The 26,471-nt window shown below is 42.4% G+C and overlaps 2 protein-coding genes across 4 annotated transcripts in view; one reads left to right on the top strand and one right to left on the bottom strand.

Annotated features, from left to right (window-relative positions):
• The window catches only part of mtfmt (mitochondrial methionyl-tRNA formyltransferase), a 153,823-nt gene that overhangs the window by 37,688 nt on the left and 89,664 nt on the right, over positions 1 to 26,471 (bottom strand). The window lies entirely within an intron of this gene.
• The window catches only part of cilp (cartilage intermediate layer protein, nucleotide pyrophosphohydrolase), a 65,506-nt gene that overhangs the window by 8,396 nt on the left and 30,639 nt on the right, over positions 1 to 26,471 (top strand). The window contains exons 3-5 of one of the 2 annotated variants that reach the window (XM_072565459.1): positions 14,075 to 14,344; positions 20,504 to 20,686; positions 24,736 to 24,801. In XM_072565459.1, the coding sequence (XP_072421560.1) occupies positions 14,075 to 14,344; positions 20,504 to 20,686; positions 24,736 to 24,801 (519 nt within the window). The remainder of the gene's footprint in view (positions 1 to 14,074; positions 14,345 to 20,503; positions 20,687 to 24,735; positions 24,802 to 26,471) is intronic. The other variant, XM_072565461.1, reaches the window with a different exon arrangement.

Below are 26,471 nucleotides of genomic sequence, written 5' to 3'. Positions count from 1 at the left end.
CCTGTGGGACCCCACTCAACACTGATCTCCATGCAGAAAGCTTTCCATCTACAACCACTCTCTGCCTTCTGTCAGGCAGCCAATTCTGAATCCAGATAGCCAAATCTCCCAGTATCCCTGAGCCTACCATGGTAGGCTCATTATCAAATGTCTTGCTGAAGTCCATTTACACCACATCCACTGCATGACCTTTGTCGACCTGTCTCGTCCCCTCCTCAACGAACTCAATAAGGTTTGTGAGGCATGACCTGCCCCTCACAAAGCCATGCTGACTGCCTTTAATCACACTATGCTTTGCCAAATAGTCATAAATCCTATCCCTCAATTCTTTCCAAAACTTTGTTGACCACAGACGTGAGACTAACTGGTCTGTAATTGCCAGGGATTTCCCTATTCCCCTTCTTGAAAAGAGGAACAACATTCGCCTCCTTCCAATCCTCTGGTACGACTCCTGTGGAGAGGGAGGAGGCCAATATCCTCAACAGCGGCTTAGCAACCTCCTTTCTCACTTCCCAGAGCAGCCTCGGATAAATCTGGTCTGACCCTGGGGATTAATCCATCTTAATATTTTCCAATATTCCTAGCACATCAACTTCATCAATCCTGATCTGGTCAAGACTGTATCCCAGCTACTGTAAGTTTTCATTTACAACAAGTTCTCTTTCCTTGGTGAAAATCGAAGCAAAAAACTCATTTAGGAGTTCCCCTATCTGCTCAGACTCTATGCACAAGTTCCCTCCACTATCCCTGATCGGCCCTACCTTCTCCCTGATCATTCTCTTATCCCGCACGTATGAGTAAAATGCCTTTGGGTTCTCCCTAATCCTTCTTGCCAAGCCTTTTTCATGCCCCCTCCTGGCTCTCCTCAGTCCATTTCTGAGCTCCTTTCTAGCAAGCCTGTAATCCTCTAAAGCTGTGCTCGATCCTTGCTTCCTCCACTTTACGTAAGCTGCCTTCTTCCTTTTGATGAGAAGTTCCTCTGTTCTCACCATCCAAGGTTCCGTAATCTTATCCCTTCTCACAGGAACAAATTTCTGCATCACTGACAACAATTGCTTCTTAAACAGTCTCCACATGTCTGCTGTTCCCTTTCTGTGGAACAATTGCTCCCAGTCTGTACTTCTCAACTCCTGTCTGATAGCGTCATAATTTCCTTTTCCCCAATTAAATATCTTCCCTCAGTAACTGCACCTTTCCCACTCCAAGGCTATGCTAAATGTGAGGCAGTTGTGATCACTGTCACCAAAGTGCCCACCCACAGCGAGATCTGATACCTGTCCTGGCTCGTTGCCGAGCACCAAATCCAAAATGACCTTTCCCCTCATCAGTCTGTCTACATACTGAGTAAGGAAACCCTCCTGAACGCACCTGACAAAAACGGTTCCATCCAAACCATCTGCACTGAGGAGGCTCCAGTTGATATTGGGAAAGTTGAAATCACCCATAACAACAATCCTGCTATTTCTTCATTTTTCCAGAATCTGCCTGCCTATGAGATCTTGAATCTCTCTACTGCAATTAGGTGGTCTGCAGAATAGCCCCAAAGTGGTGGCTGTTCCCTTGCTGTTCCTAACTTCCACCCAGACTGACTCAGTAGACACACCTTCTTCAACAACCTTCATTTCTGTAGCTGTGATGCACTCTCTGATTAGCAACGCTACACCCCCTCTTTTTTTCCACCCTCCCTGTTCTTTTTAAATGTTCTAAATCAGGAATGAGGCTTGTGGCCCAATGGGGCTGAGAGATAAATAGCAGGAGGATGACCCCCTCGACCATGATCTCCCATCCCATTACCAAACCATAATCTCCCAGACAGTCCACAATCTCACCGCCTCAGGGATCTCCCACCCACAAACTTCTAATCTCATAGTCCAGGAACCCCACACCTCCTACCTCCTACCTAGAATTCACAAACCTGACTGCTCTGGTCATCCCATTGTCTCAGCCTGCTCTTGCCCCACTGAACGTATCTCTGCATACCTTGACACCATCCTGTCCCCCTTAGTCCAGGAACTCCCCACCTACATTCAGGATACCACCCACACCCTCCCCCTTCTCCATGACTTTTGTTTTTCCGGTCCCCATTTTTTTTCTATCCACCATGACTAAGGTCTTCAAGCCCTCTGTTTCTTCCCCTCAGGCCAACCTAACCAGTACCCTTCCACTGATACTCATCCGATTGGCTGAACTGGTCCTCACCCTCATCAATTTCTCATTCAAATCCTCCAGCACAAAGGGGTAGTCATGGGCAGCTGCATGGTCCCAGCTAAGCCTGCCTCTTTGTCAGATACATGAAACAGTCCATCTTCCACAGCTACACCAGCACCATTCCCCACCTTTTCTTCCGTTACATTGATTACTGACTGTACCAGCACCACCTTGTGCTCCCACGAGGAGGTTGAGCAGCTCATCGACTTCACAAACAGCTCCGCTCCAACTTCACGTTCACCTTGACCATCTTGATCAACTCCCTCTCTGTCTCCATTTCCAGTGATCAACTCCACACAGGTATTTACTACAAACCCACCAACTCCCATATCTACTTGGACTACGCCTCTTCCCACCCTACCTCCTGTAAAAAAAAATATTATCCCTTATTCCCAATTCCTCTGCCTCCACCGCACTTGCTTCCAGGAGGACCAGTTCCACCACAGAACATCATAGGTAGCCTCCTTCTTCAAAGACCATAATTTTCCCTCCCACATGGTCGATGATGCTCCTAGCACATCTCCTCCACTTCCGGCACCTCCGTCCTAGAACCCCACTCCTCCACTTGCAAAAAGGACAGACCACCCACCACCCCCCCCCCCCCCCACCCCCCATCACTCCCCATCACCCTGTCCACATCTCCCATCTTACCACCCTCTGGATACATCGCAGCATCCTCCACCATTTCTGCCACCTAAAAACAGACCACACTACCAGGGATATATTCCATCCCTATGTCTACCTGCATTCTGGAGTGACCATTCAATCCACAACTCCCTTGTTAGATCCACGTCCCCCCCCCTAATAACCCATCCTCCACTCCTGGCACCTTTCCCTGCCACCACAAGAAGTGCAAAAGCTGCACCTACATCTCCCCCCTCCCCCGCAAACCATGTTGCCTATCACTGATAAGCCCATTCTTTTCTAAATATAAATAGATCCTAACCCTCAGTACCATCTCCAGCAACTTTCCCACCACTGACATCAGGCTCACTGGTCTGTAGTTACCTGGAATATCCCTATACCCTTCTTGTACAGGGGGACAACATGAGCAACCTTCCAGTCCTCTAGCACCTCACCTGTATTTAAGGATGCCACAAAGATATCTGTCAGGGCCTCAGTTATTTCCTCTCTCACCTCCCTCAGCAACCTGGGATAGATCCCATCCGGTCCTGGGGATTTGTCCACCTTAATAACCTCTAGCCTACCCAACACATCTTCCCTACTTGTGTCAACATGATCCAGGCTAATCAAACTTTTATTTCTAATCGCAACATTCATGATGTTCCTCTCCTCAGTGAACACTGATGTAAAGTAATTTAGAATCTCACCCATTCTCTCAGGTTTGACTCACAGCCTTCCTTCATTATCCTTAGTGGACTAATCCTTTCTCTAGTTACCCACTTGCTTTTATAGAAGAATAAAAGGCCTTGGGGTTCTCCTTAATTCTCCTCGCTAAAGCTATTTCATGACCCCTTTTAGCCTGATTGATTCCTCGTTTAAGACTTGTCCTACCCTTCCGATGTTCCTCCAGGGCCCGTTCTGTTCTTAGCTGCCTAGACCTTATATACACTTCCCTTTTCCTCTTGGCTAGACGTACAATTTCTCCTGTCATCCACAAATCTTGCCTTTCCTATCCTTTGCCTTCAACAGAACATGCCTATCCTGCGCTATGTTTGAAAGCCTCCCACATCTCAAATGTGGACTTCCCTTCAAATAGCTCTGTCCAATCCACATTTCCCAGCTCCTGCCTAATTTTGATATGATTGGCCTTGGCCCAGTTTAGTACTCTTCCCTTAGGACCACTCTCATCTTTATCTATGAGTATTCTAAAACTTACAGAATTGTGGTCACTGTTCCCAAAGAAATCCCCCACCGCAACTTCGACCACCTGTCCAGGCTCGTTCCTCAATACCAGGTCCAATATGGCCCCTTCCCTCGTCAGTCAAGTGTAGGGTGATAATACAGTTGATTCCTTCCATCACCTTTCTGATGATTGAATTACTGATAGGGCAGTAATTGACAAGTTAGGATTTGTCCTGCTTTTAGTGTATAGGACATTCCTAGGCAAATTTCCACTTTGTTGAGTAGACTCCAGTGTGTCGACATATTGGAACAGCTTGGCTATGAGCATGATGATTTCTGGAACATGTCTTCTTTAATATTGCTGGTTGTCAGCTTTTGCAGTATCAAATGGCTTAGGGAGTTCCTTGATATGGAGTGAATCAAATTACTGATCCTGACAAGGGTTAGTGGGCTACTGCAAAGAACAGCTGCATTGGCTAGAGCAGATACCTATTTACCCAGCCTGCGTGATGATAAGGTGTGTGCGCAATAAGGTGGGAAGAATAACAGGAAGGCAAAACACTAGGTTAATTGAAAGATTCTTGGTAGTGTGGATGTGCAGAGGGATTTTGGTGTCCATGTACATAGATCCCTGAAAGTTGCCATCCAGGTGGATAGTGCTGTTAAGAAGGCATACAGTGTGTTAGCTTTTATTGGGAGAGGGATTGAGTTTCAGACCATGATGTCATGCTGCAACTGTACAAAACGCTAGTGGGGCCACGCTTGGAATATTGTGTGCAGTATTAGTCGATCCATCACAGGAAGGATGTGGAAGCACTGGAAAAGGTGCAGACAAGATTTACCAGGATGTTGCCTGGTCTGAAGCAAAGGTCTTATGAGGAAAGGCTGAGGAACTTGGGTCTGTTTTCATTGGAGAGAAGAAGGCTAAGAGGTGATTTTAATAGAGGCATACAAGATGATCGGGGAATTAGATAGGGTGGACAGTGAGAGTCTTTTTCCTAGGATGATATCTGCTTGTATGAAGGGGCATAGCTGCAAATTGAGGGATGATAGATTTAAGACAGATGTTTAAGGCAGATTCTTCACTCAGTGATAAGGGCATGGAATGCCCCGCTTGCCAATGTAGTTAACTCAGCTACATTTGGGGTGTTTAAACAGTCCTTTGGATAAGCATATGGATGATGATGGGATAGTCTAGGGTGATGGGCTTCGATTAGTTCACAGGTCAGTGCAATATCGAGGGCTGAAGGGCCTGTTCTGTACTGTTGTTCAATGTTCTGTGTGGGAGGACAGAGGGAAGAGTAAAAATGGATACTAGGTGAGAGAGCTATGAGTGATTGGGTATTGAACCAACATTTGCCCAAATGTCATATCGACCCCTTGCATTTGCATTGTCCTTTTGGCAGGTTGTTGGTTGATTGAGAAATGTATTTACTTGTTGTTTTTTCTAACTAAAGTAGTTTAGTCCCAGTGAGAATGCTGACAGGAAATGACTTTGGAATTTGAAACTTCTTCTTAATGCAGCAATCTTCATTTACTCAGGGGTTGTTTATGCAGAACTGCTGGATTTATTTTATTCTTTTTCCCCTTGTAGTAGCTTGTTTTATTGATTTTTTTTTTTTAATTGGCCAACAATTTATCAGTGAAGAAAAAAGCTCTTTGGCAGATATTTATTTCCCAAGTGATAGTGTAAGAATATTCTAATCATGCTTCTAAATACTTTTCTAGTTTGTGGCATCTGCCTTTTCACTTGGTGCTTCTGCTTGTGGGGACTGTTCTGGGAAAACAATTAACAACATTTTGCGATTGTGCATTACAATATTAACCAATTTAGGACAGGATTGCAACGAATTAACTTACAATTGGGCTTAACGTGAAATATTAAAGATATTCTTCTCACACCCTCTACATTTGTGACACTGGTTCATTCTATTGGATAAGAATTAAAAGATTTTTTGAGAAAGAAACTTTTTGCATTTCAGGATCTTTCGGCAGCTAAGTCAAAGTAACATTATCAATGTCCTCAGTGTAACTTTATGGTCACTCAGTAATTGTATTATGTGCTTTCATAATCCTGACCTGCAGACACTCAGTCAGGATGGAATATAAACCATCTGCTGGTTTAGACGCCACATTTCAAATTGACATTGCTTATTTAACAATAACCATCAAGGCCTTGTTGGGAGTTGATTAGCTCTGGATGGCAGGTTTTTAATAGTGTTACCACAGAGTGCATTCAAGTCTTGTATTGCCTAGGTTATCATGAAGGTCCCACCTTCTCAATCTAGCCCCTCATCTGATGTGGGCGTGACCATCAGCTTAAAACACACCCAGTTATCTTTCACAGAGAAAACTACCTGTAGAATTATGATGGCTATTTTTACATGCTTAGTTAACACAATCTTAAACTTTTCTGGCCGTACATCAGGGCATTTCCTAGAAATATCTTCCTCCAATGGAGCCTAGATATGAAAAATGATGGATCAAGCATGTAAAGTAATAGGCCACTTGGCCCCTCAAGCCGCCTCTGCCATTTAAAAACACATTCACACCTGACTGACAACCTTTCATCTTTTGCTGGTCAAGAATCTATCCACCTCAATTTTAAAAGTACTCCAGTACTTTTCTTTCTCTTTCTTTTGAGGAAGAGAGTTCCAAAGACTCAACTTTCTCCGAAAGAATTTCTCTTCTTCTTTATCTTAAATGGGTAATCCATTATTTTTAAACAGTCACCCTTGGTTATAGCCTTTCCCACAAGAGGAGATATCCTCTCTACATCTAAACTGTCAAATCTTGGAAATATTTAATCAATTCCTTCACTGTCATGGGTCAAATCCTGGTACTTCTCTACCCCCTATCCCAACAACAGCATTGTGAATGTACCTTCACCAAATAGGCAGTAGCAGTTAAGGAAAAGAGCTAACCGCCACTTTTTCTAGGGAAATTATGGATGGAAAATAAATGCTGAACCAGCCAGAGAAGCCTGCATCCCCTGAATGAAGTAAATACTCTTCAAGATTTTATATGCTTCGATCTAGTTGTCTGTTACTGTTCTCAACCCTAGCAGATACAAGCCTAGTCTGTCCAATCTTTTCTCATAAGGCAATCTTTCAATCCTAGAGGTTAGTCTAATGAGCCTTTTCTGAACTGCCTCCAATGCATTTACATCCTCCTTTCAATACACAGACTAATACTGGACACCAAAATACTGTCTCAGCAATGCCCTGCACCACAGAAACATAATATCCCTGCCATTATGAATTCCATTTCCCTAATAATAAACTTATATTGTATTAGCATTCCTAGTTATTTGCTGTACCTAGATACTGACCTTTTGCAAACCATACACAAAGACACATGTAAGAAATTTGATTTTACATCAAATGGACCATTTTGCATTTTCCCACACTTGTATTCCATTTGCCACATCTCTGCTCACTCACCAAGCCTCCTATTACCATGATTTGCAAATATATCATCACTGTCAAAATTCTAGAGCACCCTCTGTATCAGCATTTACTTCAGCAACTCAAAGCCATTACCAATTTTTCAACAGATAACTAGTGATGAAAAATAGATAGTGACTTTAACAATGAAACTCAAATCTCAAAAATTATTTTTTAAAAAACTGTTAAAATTTAAAATGGATTCATGTGTACAACAAAGGACAAAAACCTGTTTGTCTTTCTAATGCATGGGAAAGATTTTTGAAACTTCATCCGTGGGATGTGGGCACACTGGCTGGGCCCAGCGTTGATTGATTGCTTGTCCTCAGTTGCTTTGGAGAAGGTGGTAGTGAGATACCATGTAAACCTGCTACAGTTAAACCAAAATCCCTTTAGGGAGGGAATTCTTGACCAAGCAATAGTAAAGGAATGACCATCTATTTCCAAGTCAGAATGGTGAGTGGCTTGGAGGGAAACTTGCAAGGGGCTGTTTGACCATGTATCTACTTGTCCTTCTCAAAGGAAGTGGTTAATGGTTTTGAAGGTGCTGTCTAAGGAGCCTTGGAGAATTTCTGTTATGCGTTTTTTAAATACTAGGCTTAGGCTAACTATGGAAAAGATCATGAATAATCCTTGGAAAGAATAATTGATGGCAAGCTAATATCAGTGGGCTAAAAATAGGTATTTATCAGAGATCTGTGTCAAAAGTTGACAGAATTAGCTGTATCTGAACAATGGGCTGTCTATAAATAGGAGATGGTTCCAACATAGTAAAGCTATATTCCCTCAAAAGGTAAGAGCAAACAAACCTAAACTGCTTTGGATGATAAAGTAGAAAGTATAACGAAGAAAAAAAATGTAATTGAGAACCAGGCTGAAATATAGAAAATTCAAATGAGTTCTGAGAAATCAAATAGTAAAGCAAAGAGGGAGTATTTAAAGAAAGCCCATCCAAAAGCTTTTAATAGGCAGATCAATAGTAAAACATTCTGGATGATTACGAATCAGAGGGAACGTACATGAGGAGGTAGGGGTCATGGACTGGACTATTAAATGAATGCTTTACATAGTCATTGCCAAAAATAGCAGATGCTGACCAGAACAGTGACCGAAGAGGGGATTCCAACTTTAAAAAGGATCAAAATTGATTGGAAGGAAGGATTGGATAGGCTTGCAACCCAGAGTACAGATGACATTTATCCACTGAACTGAAAATGGAAATTGAGAAGGCACTGGCCATAATATTTAAACCTTTTATAGTATCCAGGATAGTGCAAGAGGACTTGAGAATTGGAAGCACCACCACCCCCCCATTTTTAAAAATGGATGCAAGGATAAGCCCAGCAATTACAGACCAGTCACAAAATCAGAGTCCTAGAGATGTACAGCACAGAAACAGGACCTTTGTTCTAACTCCTCCATACCCACCAGATGTCCTAGATAAATCTAGTCCCATTTGACTGATCTCTCTAAACCTTTCCTATTCACATATCCATTCATATATTATTCAGATACCTTTTAAATGTTGTAATTGTACCAGCCTCCACCACTTTCTGTGGCAGCTCATTCCATTACGCACCATCCTCTGCATGAAAAAGTTGCCTCTTGGGTGTATTTTACATCTTTTCCCTCTCACCTTAAACCTATGTCCTCTAGTTCCCCTGCCAGAGGGAAAAGACCTCATCTATCATCCTATCAAAGTCCCTCATGATTTTATAAACCTCTATAAGGTCACCCCTTAGCCTCTGATGCTCCTGTCTATCCAGCCTCTCTCTATATAGCTCAAACCATCCAACCCTGAGAATATCCTTGTAAGTCTTCTCTGAACCCTTTCAAGTCTTACAACATCATAGAACATAGAACAGGCCAGCACAGAACAGGCCCTTCAGCCCAAGATGTTGTGCCGACCATTGATCCTCATGTAATGTACAAACCCTCAAACTTCTGTGACCATATGCACGTCCAGCAGTCTTAAATATCCCCAATGACCCTGCTTCCACAACTGCTGCTGGCAATGCATTCCATGCTCTCTCAACTCTCTGCGTAAAGAACCTGCCTCTGACATCCCCTCAATACTTTCCGCCAAACAGCTTAAAACTATGACCCCTCGTGTTAACAATTTCTGCCCTGGGAAAGAATCTCTGGCTATCCACTCTATCTATGCCTCTCATTATCTTGTACATCTCAATTAGGTCCCCTCTCTTCCTCCTTTTTTTTCCAATGAAAAAAGTCCGCGCTCAGTCAACCTCTCTTCATAAGATAAGCCCTCCATTCCAGGCAGCATCCTGGTAAACCTCCTCTGAACCCTCTCCAAAGCATCCACATCTTTCCTATAATAGGGCGACCAGAACTGGACGCAGTATTCCAAGTGCGGTCTAACCAAAGTTTTATAGAGCTGCAACAAGATCTCACGGCTCTTAAACTCAATCCCCCTGTTAATGAAAGCCAAAACACCATATGCTTTCTTAACAACCCTGTCCACTTGGGTGGCCATTTTAAGGGATCTATGTACCTGCACACCAAGATCCCGCTGTTCCTCCACACTGCCAAGAATCCTATCCTTAATCCTGTACTCAACTTTCAAGTTCGACCTTCCAAAATGCATCACTTCGCATTGATCCAGGTTGAACTCCATCTGCCACCTCTCAGCCCATCTCTGCATCTATACTGTCAACGACATCTCCAACCTTTGTGTCATCTGCAAACTTGCTAACCCATCCTTCAATCTCCTCATCCAAGTCACTAATAAAAATTACAAAGAGTAGAGGCCCAAGGACAGAGCCCTGTAGAACATCACTCACCACTGACTTCCAGGCAGAATACTTTCCTTCCACTACCACTCGCTGTCTTCTGTCAACCAGCCAATTCTGTATCCAAAGTAAAAACAATGACTGCAGATGCTGAAAATCAAATACTGGATTAGTGGTGCTGGAAGAGCACAGCAGTTCAGGCAGCATCCAACAAGCAGCGAAATCAACGTTTCGGGCAAAAGCCCTTCATCAGGAATAAAAGCGACCCCCTAACCCTAACCCTAACCCTATCGCTTTTATTCCTGATGAAGGGCTTTTGCCCGAAACGTTGATTTCGCTGCTCGTTGGATGCTGCCTGAACTGCTGTGCTCTTCCAGCACCACTAATCCAGTATATAATTCTGTATCCAGACAGCTAAGTTCCCCTGTATTGCATTCCTCCTGACCTTCTGAATGAGCCTACCATATCAGAAGCAAAAAACGCATTTAAACATCAAAAAAATCCTTCCTATAGCGACCGGAATTGAATGCAGTATTCCTCAAGTAGCCTAACCATTACCCTGTACAGCCACAACATGACCTCCTATACTCAATACCCTGATCAAAAAGGCAAGCATACCAAACGCTGACTTCACTATCCTGTCTACCTGCAATTTCACTTTTAAGGAACTGTGAACCTGCACCTCAAGGTATCTTTATTCAGCAACACTCTCCAGTATAGGGTATCCGTCCTGCCCTGATTTGCCTTTCCAAAATGCAGCACCTCACAATTATCTATGTTAAACTTCATCTTCCACTTCTCAGCCCATTGAACCAGCTGATCAAGGTCCTGAGGTAAACTCCTTCGCTGTCTATAACACCTCCAATTTGGTATTATCTGCAAAATTACTAAACACATCTACTATGTTCACATCCAAACCATTAAAAACAGTGGATCCAGCACTCAATCTTGCGGCACACTGCTGGTCACAAGCCACCAGTCTGAAAAGCAACCCTCCACCCCCACCCTCTGTCTTTTCCCTTCAAGCCAATTCTGCATACAAATGGCTAGTTCTTCTGTATTCAATGAGATCTAACCTTGCCAACCAGTTTATCATGTGGAACCTTGTCAGACACCTTACTGAAGTCCATATACATCAGGTCCATTGCTCTGCCTTCATTAATCCTGTTTGTCACTGGTTCAAAACATTCAATCAAGTTAGTGAGATATGATTTCCTATACAAAGCTGTGTTGACTATCCCTAATCAGTCCTTGCCTCTCCAAATACATGTAACTCCTGTACATCAGGATCCCCTCCAAAAACTTATCCACCACTGATGTCAGGCTCACTGGTCTATAGTTCCCTGTCTTTTCCTTACCACCTTTCTTAAATAGTGACACCACATCAGCCACCTTCCAGTCTTCCAGCACCTCCCCTGTGACTATCGATGATACAAATATCTCTCAATCACTTCCCTAGCTTACCATAGAATTCTAGGGTACACCTGATCAGTCCTGAGGATTTACCATCTTTGTGTGTTTTAAGATGTCCAGCACCATTTACTTTGTAATATGGACATTTTTCAATATGTCACTATTTATTTCCCCACGTTATCTGTCTACCATATCTTCTCCACAATAATCACCAATGCAAAATACTCATTTAGTATTTCTCCCACCTGTAGGCTGCCTTCTGATCTTTAAGGGGAAAGTGAGGACTGCAGATGCTGGACATCAGAGTTAAGAGTGTGGTGCTGGAAAAGCACAGCAGGTCAGGCAGCATCTGAGGAGCAGAAGAGTAGATGTTTTGGGCAGAAGCCCTTCATCAGGAATGAGGGGCTCTCAACTCTGATCTTTAAGGGGCCCTATTCTCTCCCTAGTTACTCTTTTGTCCTTAATGTATTTGTAAAAATCCTTTGGTTTCTCCTTCACTCTATTTGCCAAAGTTACCTCATGTCCCCTTTTTGTCCTACTGATTTCCCTCTTAAGTATACTTCTACTGCCTTTACACTCTTTCTAGTGATTCATTCAATTCCTGCTGTCTATACATGACACATGCTTCCTTTTTCTTGACCAAAATCTCAATTTCTCTAGTTATCCAGCATTCCCTACACCTATCAGCATTGCCTTTTACTGTAACAGGAATATACTATCTCTGCACTTTGAACTCTCATTATCTCATTTTTGAAGACTTCCCATTCTCCAGCCATCCCTTTCCCTGCAAGTATCCATACCTCACAAATCAACTTTTGAAAGTTCTTGTCTAATATCATCATAATTGGTCTTCCTCCAATTTAGAACTTTAGCTTTTATATCCAGTCTATCCTCCATCACAATTTTAAAACAAATAGAATAATGATCACTAGCCCCAAGTGCTCCCCCAGTGATACCTCTGTCACCTGCTGTGCCTTATTTTCCCAAGAGTAGGTCAAGTTGTGCACCTTCTCTAATAGGTACATCCACTTACCAAATCAGAAAATTCTCTTGTACACACTTAACAAATTCATCTCCATCTGAGCCCTTAACATTAAGGCAGTCCCAGTTTATGTTTGCAAAGTTAAAACCCCCTACCATAACCATCCTATTATTCTTACAGATAACAGATTTTCTTTCAAATTTTATTTCTCAATTTCCTGCTGACTATTGTGGGTGGAGTCTGTTGTACAATCCCATAAGGTAACCATCCCTTTCTTATATCTCTGTTCCACCCAAATAACTTCCCTGGACGTACTCCCAGAAATATCCTCCCTACAGCTGTAATGTTATCTGTAATCAAAAACTCCACTCGCATACCCCTCTTGCCCCCTTTTTCGATTCTTTCTTTTTTCTGTGTAGCATCTATACCCTGGAACATCAAGCAGCTAGTCCTCTCCATCCCTGAGCCATATCTATAATCGCTATGATATCTCAGTCCCATGTTCCCAACCATGCCCTGAGTTTGTCTGCCTTAACTGTTGGGTGTCTTGCAAGAAAATAAATGCAGTTTAATTGAACAGTCCTACCTCATTCTCTGACATACATCAATAATCTAGACCGTGGTATACAGGGCAAAATCTCTCAATTTGCAGATAAGACAAAACTTGAAAGTATTGTAAACTGAAGAAGATAGTATAGGACTTTAAAAAGACAGTGACAATTCAGTGAAGTAGGTGGATAGGTAGCAGATGAAACTCAATGAAGCACATTTTGAGGGCTAATAGTTTGTAGGAAACATATGGCAAGGCAAAATAAAGAGCACGATTCCAAAGTGATCTGCAGGAGCAAAAAGACCCACATGTGTATGTGCCTAAGTCATTAGTAGTGGCATAACAAGTAGAGAGCACCATTCCTAAATCATAGAGTAGCCTAGATTTCATTGATCAGACCATAGAGTATAAGTGCGTAAGGCTATGTTGAAATTGTAGAAGACGTTCACTTGGCCTCAGCTAGTGTAGTGTGTCCAATTCTGGATGTCACACCTCTGGGAAGGATGTGAAGGTTTTGGAGAAAGGCGCCAGTGATGAGGAAAGGATCAATAACAAGACACAGATGTAACATTGGCAAAAGGAGCAGAAGTGATATGAAGAAAAGCCCACATGACAGCTGGTTGGGTCCAGAATGCACTCCCTGATACTATGGTAGAGGCAGGTTCAATTGAGCTTTTGAAATTGTGGTGAGGCAGTTATTTAAAAAGAATATTCAGGGTTCCCAGGAGAAGATAAGAAAATGGCACAAGGTGAAATAATCATTTGTAGAGCTGGCCATCTCCTCTTCTGGAGCAACTCTGATTCTGATCAAGGTTTCAGATTGTTTAGTCTTGATTAAAGTTTCTGACTTCTACACACTAGATCGTCCATGTGAGATTAGTTCCATGGAATGAATCCATTCTGCATTCTTTTTTTCCAGGTCATTGGGAATGGACATCTTGGTTTAATGTTGATCATCCTGGTGGGAGTGGAGACTATGAACAGCTTGTTGCAATCCAACGTTATTATGGGGAAAGAATATGTCTGAGACCAGTTGCTGTTGAAGCTCGCACTATACACGGGGTCCCTGCCACGATGACTGGAGAGGTTGTGCACCTCAACCCTCAGCTTGGTTTCTGGTGTCTCAACAAGGAACAACTTTCAGGAAAACCTTGTTCAAATTATGCTGTCCGATTCAGATGTCCCAAACGTAAGCAACACTTTCAGTTTCAGAAAACTATTTTGCAACTTGTAAACATCAGATCTTTTATACTGGATTTGAGGGAACATGGGATCATAGTAAAATTATTGGGTGAGTAACTCCGAGTCAGGTGAATATTTTGGGAAATTAATTCAAATCCCGCCATGACAGCTGGAGAAACTCAGTAGGTCTGGCAGCACCAGATGATTGAGAAACAGTTGATATTTCCAGTCCAATATGATTCCTCCACTTCTCTTCAATTGTAATGAAAGGTGATGGGTTTTATTGAGCTGGGTAGAATAGGGGTGGTGCCATGTCTTAACACCACCGTCTACTCACCACCAGGGACTAAATCAGAGCAGGAAGGTTCATGTCAGATTCCTTGCACTGCTGTCAAATGAGGCCTTTAAATGGCCAACTATCATTCATCTAAGGACCTCAAGTCTACAGACGCAAGTTTTTTTTATATCATGGGAGGTAGACTTCACAGGCAAAGCTGATATTTATCACCAATTCCTAACTGACCTTGACTGAGGACAGTTAAGAATCAACTGATGTGTAAGAACGTAAGATCACTGGAGCAACCTTATCGTGCCATCATGGATCTGTATATCATAGTGCATAAATAACAGTGTAGGTGGAGTTAGAATAATCCAGAAGCAGACTGCAGCATTCTCTTTGGAAGACACACCAAGATGGCATGATCATGAACACACAAAAAAGCTAGATTTGTCTTTACTTGATTCAGCTATATATTCAGAGCCTGGTGTATCGATAATTACTATTTACAATAGTATTTAGTGTTAACATATAAGAAATATTTATTATCTTCGAGACTAAACTTGAAGACAGTTACTTTCTCCTTGACCAATCTGGAAAGAACCCAAACTCATGTGGCATCAAATCATACAATGAACCATCAACCATATTTGCTGTGGGTCTGGAGTCACATGTAAATCAGATCAGTTGAGGCTGGCAGATTTAATGCTCTACAGGATATTAGTGGACCTGATAGAATTGTTACAATGCAAGACCATCAGACATAAGAACTGAAATTAGATCATTCAGCCCATTTGAGTCTGCTCCTTCATTCAATCATGGCTGATAAGGTTCTCAACCCCATTCACCCGTGTTCTCTCTGTAACCCTTGATCCCCTTGATACTCAAGAACATCTCTATCTCAGTCTTAAATATAACCTGGCCTCCACAGCCATGTGTGACAATGAAGTTCATAGATACACCACTCTCTGGCTGAAGAGATTTCTCCTTATCTCCATTCTAAAAGATCACCCATTTACTCTAAGGCTGCGCCCTCTGGTTTTAATCTCTCCTACCAATGGAAACATTTCCCCAGCATCCACTCTGTCCAGGCCATTCAGTATTGTGTATTTTTCAATTAGATCCACCCTCATTCTTCTAATCTCCATTGAGTATAGACCCAGACACCTCAAACATTCCTCATGTTGAGTTTTTCATTCCTGGGACCATTACCGTGAGCACCCTGTGAACATGCTCCAAGGCCAGTCCATCCTTCCTGAGATACAGGGCCCAAAACTGCGCACAATACTCCAAATGTCATCTGACCAAAGTCTTCTACTCCCTCAGAAGTACATCCCTGCTTTTATATTTAAATCCTCTCAAAATAAATGCCATCATTGCATTTGTCTCCCTAACTACTGACTCAACACTTCATGTTTACCTTGAAAGAATCCTGGTCTAGAACCCTCCAATCTTTTTGCACTTTAGACTGCTGAATTTTCTCCCCATTTGGAAAATAGTCCATGCCTTTATTCTTCCGACCAAAGTGCATGACCTCACATTTTCCCATGTTGTTCTCCATCTGCCTCTTTGTCCAATCACCTAACCTGTCCGATCCTTCTGCAGCCTTCTCAACGCTACCTGTCCCTCCACCTGTCTTTGTATCATCTGTGAATGTAGCCAGAATGCCCTGAGTTCCCTCATCTAGAGCATTAATGCATATAGTGAAAAGTTGTGGTCCTAACATTGAGCCTTATAGAACACTGCTTGTCACCGGCTGCCATCTTAAAAAGGACCTTTTCATTCCTACTCTCTACTTTCTACCAGATAGTCCAGCATCTATCCATGCTAGCACCTTGCCCCTGACACCATGAGCCCTTATCTTTACTCATTAGCCTCCTGTGTGGCACTTTGTCAAAGGCCTTTTTGAAGTCCAGGTAGATAACATCCATTGGTTCTCCTTGGTCTAACTTGCTCATTACTTCCTCAAAGAATTCTAACAGATTTGTCAGGCATGATCTCCCCTTGATGAAACCACACTGACTTTTCCCTATTTTACCATGCTCTTCACAATGCATTCCAGGATCTTAACCATGACCAAGGTTAGGCTTAATCGGTCTTTAATTTTCCATCTTTTGCCTTTCGTCTCTCCATATTCACTGTCATTGAAAACTGACAAAAACTGCTGGCCTCATAGGCCCTTGATCCCAGGAAAGGCCTGATGATGCCAATTTAAGAGCCCGAATGGTATTAAATTCCAACAGACTTTCCTGGAGGATATAAAGTGGGTCTCTTGTCAGATCTCCAGCCTCATGATACCAGGAACCAACCGAAGGCACCAGATACTGCAAAGGTTGCAGGCCCTGATAAGATTCCCACAATATAAATAAAGAGGTGTGCTCCAGAACTTGCTGTTCCTTGATTCCAATATGTCTACAACTCTGGCATCTACCTGATAGTTTGGAAAATTGTTCAAGTGCACCCTACACGCCAAAATCAGGACAAATCCAACCTGGCCAATTGCAGACCCAGTCTACACTCTATCATCAGTAAGGTGATGGAAGGTGTCATCAGCAACTGAATCTCTTGTCAAGAGGAAGAAGGCTTATGTTAGGATGAGCTGTGAAGACTCCGTTAGGGCACTTGAATCTTTATGTCATCATAGACTACAGGAATAGTGCCAGAAGACTGGAGGATAGCAAATGTTGTTCTTATTCAAAAAGGGGGGTAGAAACAACCCTGGTAATTATAGACCAATGAATCATCTGTTGTGGATAAAGTATTGGAAAGGGTTATAAGAGAGATGATTATAAATCCTGTGAAGGAATAAGTTGATTAGGGATAGTCAACATTGTTTTGTGAAGGGTCGGTCGTGCCTCACAAACCTTATTGAATTCTTTGAGAAGGTGACCAAACAGGTGGATGAGGGTAAAGTGGTTGATTGTGGTGTATATGGATTTCAGTAAGGCATTTGATAAGGTTCCCCACGGTAGGCTATTTCAGAAAATAGAGGCATGGGATTGAGGGTGATTTAGTGATTTGGATCAGAAATTGGCTCGCTGAAAGAAGCCAGGGTGGTGGTTGATTGAAAATGTTTGTCCTGGAGTTCAGTTACTAGTGGTGTACCACAAGGATCTGTTTTGGGGCCACTTCTGTTTGTCTTTTTATAAATGACCTGAATGAGGATGTAGAAGGATGGGTTAGTAAATTTGCGGATGACATGAAAGTCGGTGGAGTTGTGAATAGTACTGAAGGATATTGCAGGTTACAGAGGGACATAGATAAGCTGCAGAGCTGGGCTAAGCAGTGGCAAATTGAGTTTAATGTGGAAAAGTGAGATGATTCACTTTGGAAGGAGTAACATGAATACAGAGTACTGGGCTAATGGTAGTGTAGATAAGCATAGAGATCTGTGTCCATTGCAATAGATCCCTGAAAGTTGCAACTTAGGTTGATAGGCTGTTAAGAAGGTATACAGTGTGTTGCTCTTATTGGTAGATGGATTGAGTTTCAGAGCTATGAGATCATGTTGCAGCTGTACAGAACTCTGGTGTGACCGCGGTTGAAGTATTGCGTACAGTTCTGGTTGCTGCATTAAAGGAAGGACCTGGAAGCATTGGAAAGGGTGCAGAGGAGACTTGCCGTGATGTTGACTGGTATGAAGAGACTGTCTTCTGAGGTACTTGAGGCTATTTTTATTAGAGAAAAGGGTTGAGAGGTGACTTAATTGAGACATACAAGATGATCAGAGGATTAGATAGGGTGGATGGTGAGATCCTTTTTTCCTCAGATGGTGATGACTAATATGAGGGGACATGGCCTTAAATTGAGGGGTGATAGGTAATGGACAGATATTAGAGGTAGTTTCTTTACTCTGTAGTAATGGCATGGAAAGCCCTGCCTGCAATTGTAGTGGACTTGCCAACTTTAAGGGCATTTAAATGGTCATTGGATAAACATAACGGATGAAAATGGAAGAGTGTAGGTCAGATGGGCTTCAGATTGGTTTCACAGGTCTGCGCAACATCAAGGGTGGAAGGGCCTGCATGATGTTCTAAATCACCTTCTCACTCCCCAAATCCTGTTTAACATTGACAAGGCACAAGTCAAGAGTGTAATGGAATACTCCCTACCCGGCTATATTAATGCAGCTACAAAAACACTGAAGGAGCTTGACACCATCCAGGACAAAGCAGCCCACAAGATATGCAGTATATCTACTCCCTTCACCACTAACACTCAGTAACAGGAGTATGTACCCTCTATAAGATGCACTGCAGGAATCCACCAAAGATCTTTAGACAGCACCTTCCAAACTCATGATCACTTTCATCTGGAAGGACAAGGGCAGCAAATATGTAGGGACACCACCAAGTTCCCCTCCAAACCGCTCCCCAAACTGACTTGGAAATGCATCATTATTCCTATCATATCACTGGATCAAAATCCTGGAATCCTCTCCTTAACTGCAATGTGGGTCTAAGTATAGGACTCTTACTGCAGTGATTCAAGTAGGCAGCTCACCTTCTCAAGGGATAATAGGAACCGGCAATAAATGCTGGCCCAGCCAGTGACATGCACATGGCATGAATGATTTTTTTTTAAAAAAAACACTATTTAGATATGGAGAATAGAACTGACTGGACTGTTCCATGGAATGCTGGCACTGATTCAATGAGCTGAATGACCTCCTTCTATTCTGTAAATGTCTCCAAGACCCCATCATCCTTTATCACAGGTGATCTTGTTCTCTAAACAACGTACTGTTCCCCTTCAGAATGTTCAGCAGACTCTCAATGACATCCTTGATTCTCCACACCAGGCATGTAACACACTGTCCAGGTGATATGTTTATCACTGGAGAAACTTCTATCTATTTCCCTTACAATTGAATCCCTGATCACTTTTGCTCTCACTGTTTTTTGCACCCCTCCTTGCTCCCATAGAGCTGAACTATTCACTCCTGGTCCCATGGACTTGGTTCTCACTGAATTAACCTGAAACACTGTCTCCCACAGTAATCTCCAAAATGGAAAATCTGTTAGAGAGAGAGACGGCCCCAGAGGATTCCCGTACTAGTTGCTTGTCATTTTACACTTTTTTTTCTTGCCTGTGTACCCTTTATCTGTCGCGTGACCACTTCACTGCACATGTTCGCCACCAAGACCACAGCCTTGCAGATGCTGCTCCAGATGCAAAACCTGGATTTTGAACTGCTTTAGTTGGATGCATTGCACAGGAAGAATATTCCATGCCCTGCTTACTTGCCTTTAAACAACTCCCAATATGTTTACCTCCTCTAGCTTCATGAATATTCAATGAATACTAAACACCTTACCTTACTCTTATACATTCAATTCTACTCTAACTAAAGACCAAGCGCAAATGTTTAGTAACCAGTCACCTTGTGAATTTCCTGTGATGTTACCCTTAGGTATACTTTCAATCTCAGCCCAGTTACTGTTTGGGGTCTGTTTTTTGTTTCTGCTGGACTTCTCCTTGACTTTAGGTATGTGAAGCCCCTGATCTCCTGTGGATTTCTATCATGTCATTGCTCAGGTTACATTTGGCCCTAGCCTGCTCAGCTAATCTTCTCTCCCTGACTGTTATTGATCGACTTCTATCACTGGATGGCTTCCTGCTGTTAAGCTTCAACACCTGTTGTAATCCAAAAGTCAGCTTTTTAAAAGTTCACATTTCTGATTTTAAGTGTTTTTTTAATTCTGTGGCTTCCTAATTATTTATTTCATTAAAATCCGAGGTTGGTAATTTATTGAGAAGAGAATGATTCACGGTGTTGGCAGAAATAAGGCAAAAGTGAATCACTTTAATTTAAAACTGTGAAATAACATAATTTAATGTTTCAGGACAACGATCCATAACTAATCAATTGTTTGATCTTTACCTCAGGTTCGACAGTTTCTCAGAGTTTCTGGTCCCAGTGGTCAGACTGGGGGTCCTGCACAGCAGCCTGTGAGGAGACAGGAGTACAGTTACGTCATCGCACCTGCTCCACCGACAACCAGAACAAGGAGCAACTGTGTCCAGGTCCTGTGGAGGAGGGCAGGATATGCAAAGGCACAGCTTGTATAAGTATGTTCACATAACATCTTTAATGGCCCAAATGTGACGGCCTGTAGAGAGGGCCAATATTGGCTAGTTAGTTACAGTACAAATCTTCCCAGCACGTTAGGAATAATATAGGATAATTTTTCAATTATAAACCCATGAGAGACCATCTAAACTGATTAACTTCCAGGGTCACACAGCCTATTCTTGCTACGGTCTCTTATATTTACAACTGAGCAGATCAAACAGTAACAATACCATAGAGATGGAACTCCTGATGCTTGTATGGCATAGTTTACTGGATCAATATGTTGAATAACCAAGTACGGGACAGGATAGATTGGGTCTTGTGTAATCAGAAAGGAACAATTGGCAATCTAGCTGTGTGAGGCCCCATCTAAAAATGTGACCATAATATGATAGAATTTTTCATTAAGGTGAAGAGTGTCATGATTGATTCTGAGACTAGGGTTGTGAATCTAAGTAAAATAAACTAGAATGAAATGAGGCACCAGCTTGCTATGTTCAATCAGGGAGAGCTACTTAAAGGGATGATTGTGAATAGGTAAGGCAAATATTTAAAGAGGAACTGCAACAATTCCTCATTCCACTCTGCAATAAAACTAAAACTGTAAAGCTGGCCTAACCCTGGCTAACAAGAAAATTAAGTTAATCGCACAACACCAGGTTATAGTCCAACAGGTTTATTTTGAAGCACTAGCTTTCATCAGGTGGTTGTGGAGAATAAGATCATAAGACACAGAACCTTTAACAACATTACAGTGTCATGCAGCTGAAATATGTTGGACAAACCTAGATTAAGTCTTTCATATTTTTGAATGGGTCTGCTGGTTTCAGTTCTTTTAATATGAAGATCCCAGAACTACTTTTAAATCATTCTCAATATAACTTAAGGTTTTATAACAAAAGGTGCCATCTCTGCTCAGACAATACATTAAAGGTGTGAGGTCAGAGTCTGTCTGCATCCCAATCTTGAGTCAGACTGGTTCTATTTCCAAAGTGGAATTTATAAAACATTACATGGATTGACTGCCTGTAATTTATGCATTTTATTAGCAAAGTAGAACGTATGTGCAAATAGCCAAGATCGGTACCCATGAGGATGGCCTGAACCGGGACCTTGGGTGCATGTCACACTAAAGGTGACCCCACTGCACCATATAGTCTCTCTCACACATATACACACTCTTACATACACTCACACTCTCACAGACCTCTCTCATACGTAAGCTCTCTCATGTACACTGCCCACACTCATACCCACGCGCACACCCTCTCAACAGGCTTCTATCCCAACGCAACCACGCACCTACTTTACCAAGCTTGCACACATGCAGGCACACACTCTCTTGCGTGCATTCACTCACACACTGGTATATACACACTCTCTCTGTCTTTCTCTCCTGCATGCACACAGCACAAAAAGCTTTTATAGGGTGAATTTGTATTTGTGGAATTATATTTGCAGTTACATTCTGCTTTACTTAAAAAGGACACAACCTGCAGGCAGTCAATGCAGGCAGTCATATAATACTTTATAAATTCCACTTTGGAAATAGAACTAGTCTGACTCAAGATTGGGATACAGACAGACTCTGACCTCACACCTTTCATGTACTGTCTGAGCTGAGGTGGCCCCTTTTGTTATAAAACCTTAAGTTACCTTGAGAATGTGATTTAAAAGTTCTGGGATTTGCATATTAAAGAATCGAAACCAGCAGACCCATTTCAAAAGATGAAAGTCTTAATCTAGGTTTGTTCAATATCATTTCAGCTACATGACATTGTTATCCTTTTGCTATAAATTCTGTCTTAAGGTTGAAAAGTTACAAAGACCTACAGAGCACTTGCCTTTATCAATCAAGATCTACATAATAAGCGTTGGGAAGGTTAGGTTAGAATTAAATAGAACTTTGATTTGGCCACTGGAGTACTGTGTGCAGTTCTGGTCACATACTATAAGAAGGATGTGATTGCACGGTGTGGCGGGGCCTGGGGCGGGGAGGGGAGAGGTGTAGGTGAAAAGGAGATTCATCAGGATGTTGTCCAGGATGCAGCATCTCTCTATGAAAGGCTGGATAATTTCTGGTTGTTTTCTTTAGAGCAAAGAATGTTGAGAGGATCCTGACTGACATAAGATTTAAGGGGCATAGACTGGGTTAATTCAAAGTAGCTGTTCCCATTAGTCTAAAGGTCAAGAACAAGGAGCCAGCACAGTGGCTCAGTGATTAGCACTGCTGCCTTACAGAGCCAGGGACTCTGGTTCAATTCTACCGTCTGGCGACTGTCTGTCTGTGTGGAGTTTGTACATTCTCCCTGTGTCTGTGCAGGTTTCCTCCAGTGCTCTGGTTAGGTGAACTGGCCGTGCTGAATTGTCCATAGTGTTCAGGGATGTAGAGCTTAGGTGCATTAATCAGGGGACATGTAGGATAATGGGTCTGGGTGGGATACTCTTCAAAGGGATGGTGCGGACATATTGGTCCGAAGGGTCTGTTTCCACACTGTAGGAATTCTAATTCTAAGGAGACATAATTTTAAGGTGAAAGACAAGAGGTTTAGAATGTGGTGGGGGTCTGGAATGCACTGCCAAGTAGGGTAGAGAAGTTGGGAAACCTTGCTACCTTTTAAAAAGTATGTGGATGAGCACTTAATGTGGTTAGCAATCTAGACTATATAGGCCAAGTCCTGCAAAGGGGGATTAGTATAGGTTGATGCAGACTTGATGGGCTGAAAGGGCATGTTCTGTGCTGTATGACTCTGACATATGAATGTTTTGCTAAGAACGTTTTGTAGAAGAGTCTCCAATTGTGGTGCTGTCTTGTATTGTCTATCCAGAAATACAAATCAAGAATTCTAATGAGAAACATTCCTCCTGCAGCAAGACCTGGACATCATCAAGGGCAGGGCTGATATGTGGCAAGCAGCATACACACCAAACATATGCCAGGCAATAACCAACTTCAAGATAGTCTCTATCTACCTGACCTTGATGGTCAATGACTTAACCATCAGTGAACCATCCATTATCAACGTTCTGGGCATTGTCATTGAACAAAGCGCATGTCAGGGCTTGCTGACAATGGCCACAGGATGATTCATTATCTGGGCAGTTAGGAATGATGAAGACTGTACAATCATCAGGAAATATTCCTGTTTTCAATGAAGAGATGGTTACTGATGAAGCAGCAGTAGATGATTGAGCCTAGTACTCTTCAGAAGTCCTGCAGTAACGTGCTGGTGTTAGGATGATTGGCCTCTAACAACCATAATCTGTCTTGCTGGTAGTGGAAAATTTTCCAAAAACAAAAGATGCTGAAAATCTGAAATAAAACAGAAAATGCTGGAAATGTTTGATATTTGGATGTGTGGCTTTATTCCCAATTCCATGCCCTTGGGATGAAGGACGATTAGTCCAGGAGAGCGCAGGGTCAATAATTGTCTCCAGGCTTGGGTGCCTTTATAAAACTGTTTATCACCTACTAATATTACATGCTATAATAAACATATCTAATCCATGAACTCTGCTGCCTAATGCAAGTCCGTCTACACCACATGCTTCTCTGCATGCATTTCCAACATTCACTTGGCTAGACTTCATGCTCCTGACTAGTTCTTCATGGGTGTTTTCCACCTTAAATTCCACCCAGACTGTATTTATGCCCACTGAGCTGTGCAACATTATTACAGTTTACACCAGAGATGTAAAGATGTAAGCACAGTGGCAGCATCAGTGGAGGGAACTGGAGTTAATATTTCAGTACTGTGACCTTTCTCCACAACTCAGTACGTGGACTGTTCTGATGAAATGTTGCAGATCTGATAAGTTAAACTGTATTGGATATTTATGTAAAAATGGGAGATAAACTAGGAAATGGGGTTGGGAGTAGTGATAGAATATAATTTTGTTATGCTGGCCCACAGTAAATTGGTCACTTCAGCCATTACTCATTACTAACAAAACACAGGATTATTTCCCCTTTTACTGTAATTACTAAGACTTTTTATTACTTTGTGATGAGTGATATTTTTTCTTATTTGTATTCTGCTCACAGCAACTCCTGCAGCCTCCAGCAAGTCACTAAAGATTCCAAGGGAAAGTAAGGAGGAGCAGCAGCCTGGTAATATCTGATTCACTCTAATGCAGGCTTTAAATAAATCTCAATCCCTAAATTTTAACTTGGAATGTTATTTCGAGGTGAAGGTTGCTTGTGGTCTGGCCTTAATCATGGGTGAGGTTAATTGCTCTCTATTACAAAAACTTGTACCTAGTGGCCTCCTGTATACCAATGGCAATACAGAGAGGCTGGTAGGGGATGGGATTGTTGGAGAGAGCTGAGAGATCTTGGGAGGAGCGTGTCACAACATAGAGATACCTTTTCCCCATTGCCCTGGGTTTTGGAATTTCTGCAGATCCTCAGTCAGTGTTCCTGAGTCCTTAAACACTCTAGCCTGGAGCATGCCTGCAGGAACCAGTAACAGGTTGTTGCATTAGAGATGATTTGGTGGTGCCAGTGTTGGACTGGGGTGGACACAGTTAAAAATCACACAACACCAGGTTACAGTCCAACAGGTTTATTTGGAAGCATTAGCTTTCGAAGTTCTGCTCCTTCATCAGGTGGTTGTGGAACAGGACCATAAGACACGAATTTATAGCAAAAGGGTTACAGTGTCATGGAGCTGTAATGGTATATTAAACAAATTTGTCTGTCAAATTAAGTCTGTCATTGTTTAGAAAGGGATACGCTAGTTTCAGTTCTTTAATATGAAAACGCCAGGATTCCTTTGAAGTTACATTCTCAAGAAAGCTTTAACTTTTCTAACATGTCCGCTCAGACAATGCACTAAAGGTGTGAGGTTAAAGTCTATTCACGTTCCAATGTTGCAATAGACTGATTCTATTTCTAAAGTGGGGCTTAAAGAAGCTTACTTGGACTTGTGTAGTTTTTGAGCAAAATAAAATGTAATTCTGCAAATACACACACACACAGAATTTGTGTGTGTGTGTGTGTGTGTGTGTGTGTGTGTACCCTACAGTATGGAAACAGGCCATTTGGCCCTAAAGTCCACACTGACCCTCCAACGAGTAGGTCACCTGTAGTGTGACATGAACCCAAGGTCCCAGTTGAGGCCCTCCCCATGGGTACCAAACTTGGCTCAGCCACTTTGCATTGTTATCAACTAGACAAAAGTGAGGACTGCAGATGCTGGAGTTTATTTCCTGATGAAGGGCTCCTGCCCGAAACATCGGGTTTTTTTGATTTTTTTTCTCCCTGCTCCTCAGATGCTGCCTGACCTGCTGTGCTTTTTCAGCACCACTCTAATCTTGACTCTGCGTTGTTGCCGTCCTTAAGTCCACTATGGAGGATGGTCACCCAAAGATCTGAGGCCTAATGTCCCTGAAGGCTGGACAGTTTGCTGCGATTAATAGTCTGTAACAGAAACTGCCCAGCCTTCAGTATAACATCAACCACAATACCGTACAACCCCTGTCACAGTAGCCAGTGCAAGACGTATCAGAGTGTCTACATGAATACCACCATTACACATTGGGACACTTGCCACCGTATACGCGGCATATACTCATGTGACTCAGCCAACATTGTTTATCGCATACGCTGCAGGCAAGGATGCCCCGAGGTATGGTACACTGAGGAAACCAAGCAGCTGCTATGACAACTGATGAATGAACACTGCACGACAATCGCCAGGCAGAAACGTGAATAGACTTTGACCCTAGTCGGGGAATATTGCAGTGTTCAGGACATTAGTCCTCTGACCTTCTGGTGAC

This window comes from Chiloscyllium punctatum, chromosome 48, assembly GCF_047496795.1.
Source record: "Chiloscyllium punctatum isolate Juve2018m chromosome 48, sChiPun1.3, whole genome shotgun sequence".
Taxonomy (NCBI): domain Eukaryota; kingdom Metazoa; phylum Chordata; class Chondrichthyes; order Orectolobiformes; family Hemiscylliidae; genus Chiloscyllium; species Chiloscyllium punctatum.
The sequence above is the reverse complement of the archived record's forward strand: the minus strand, read 5'-3'. Positions and strand labels throughout refer to the sequence as shown.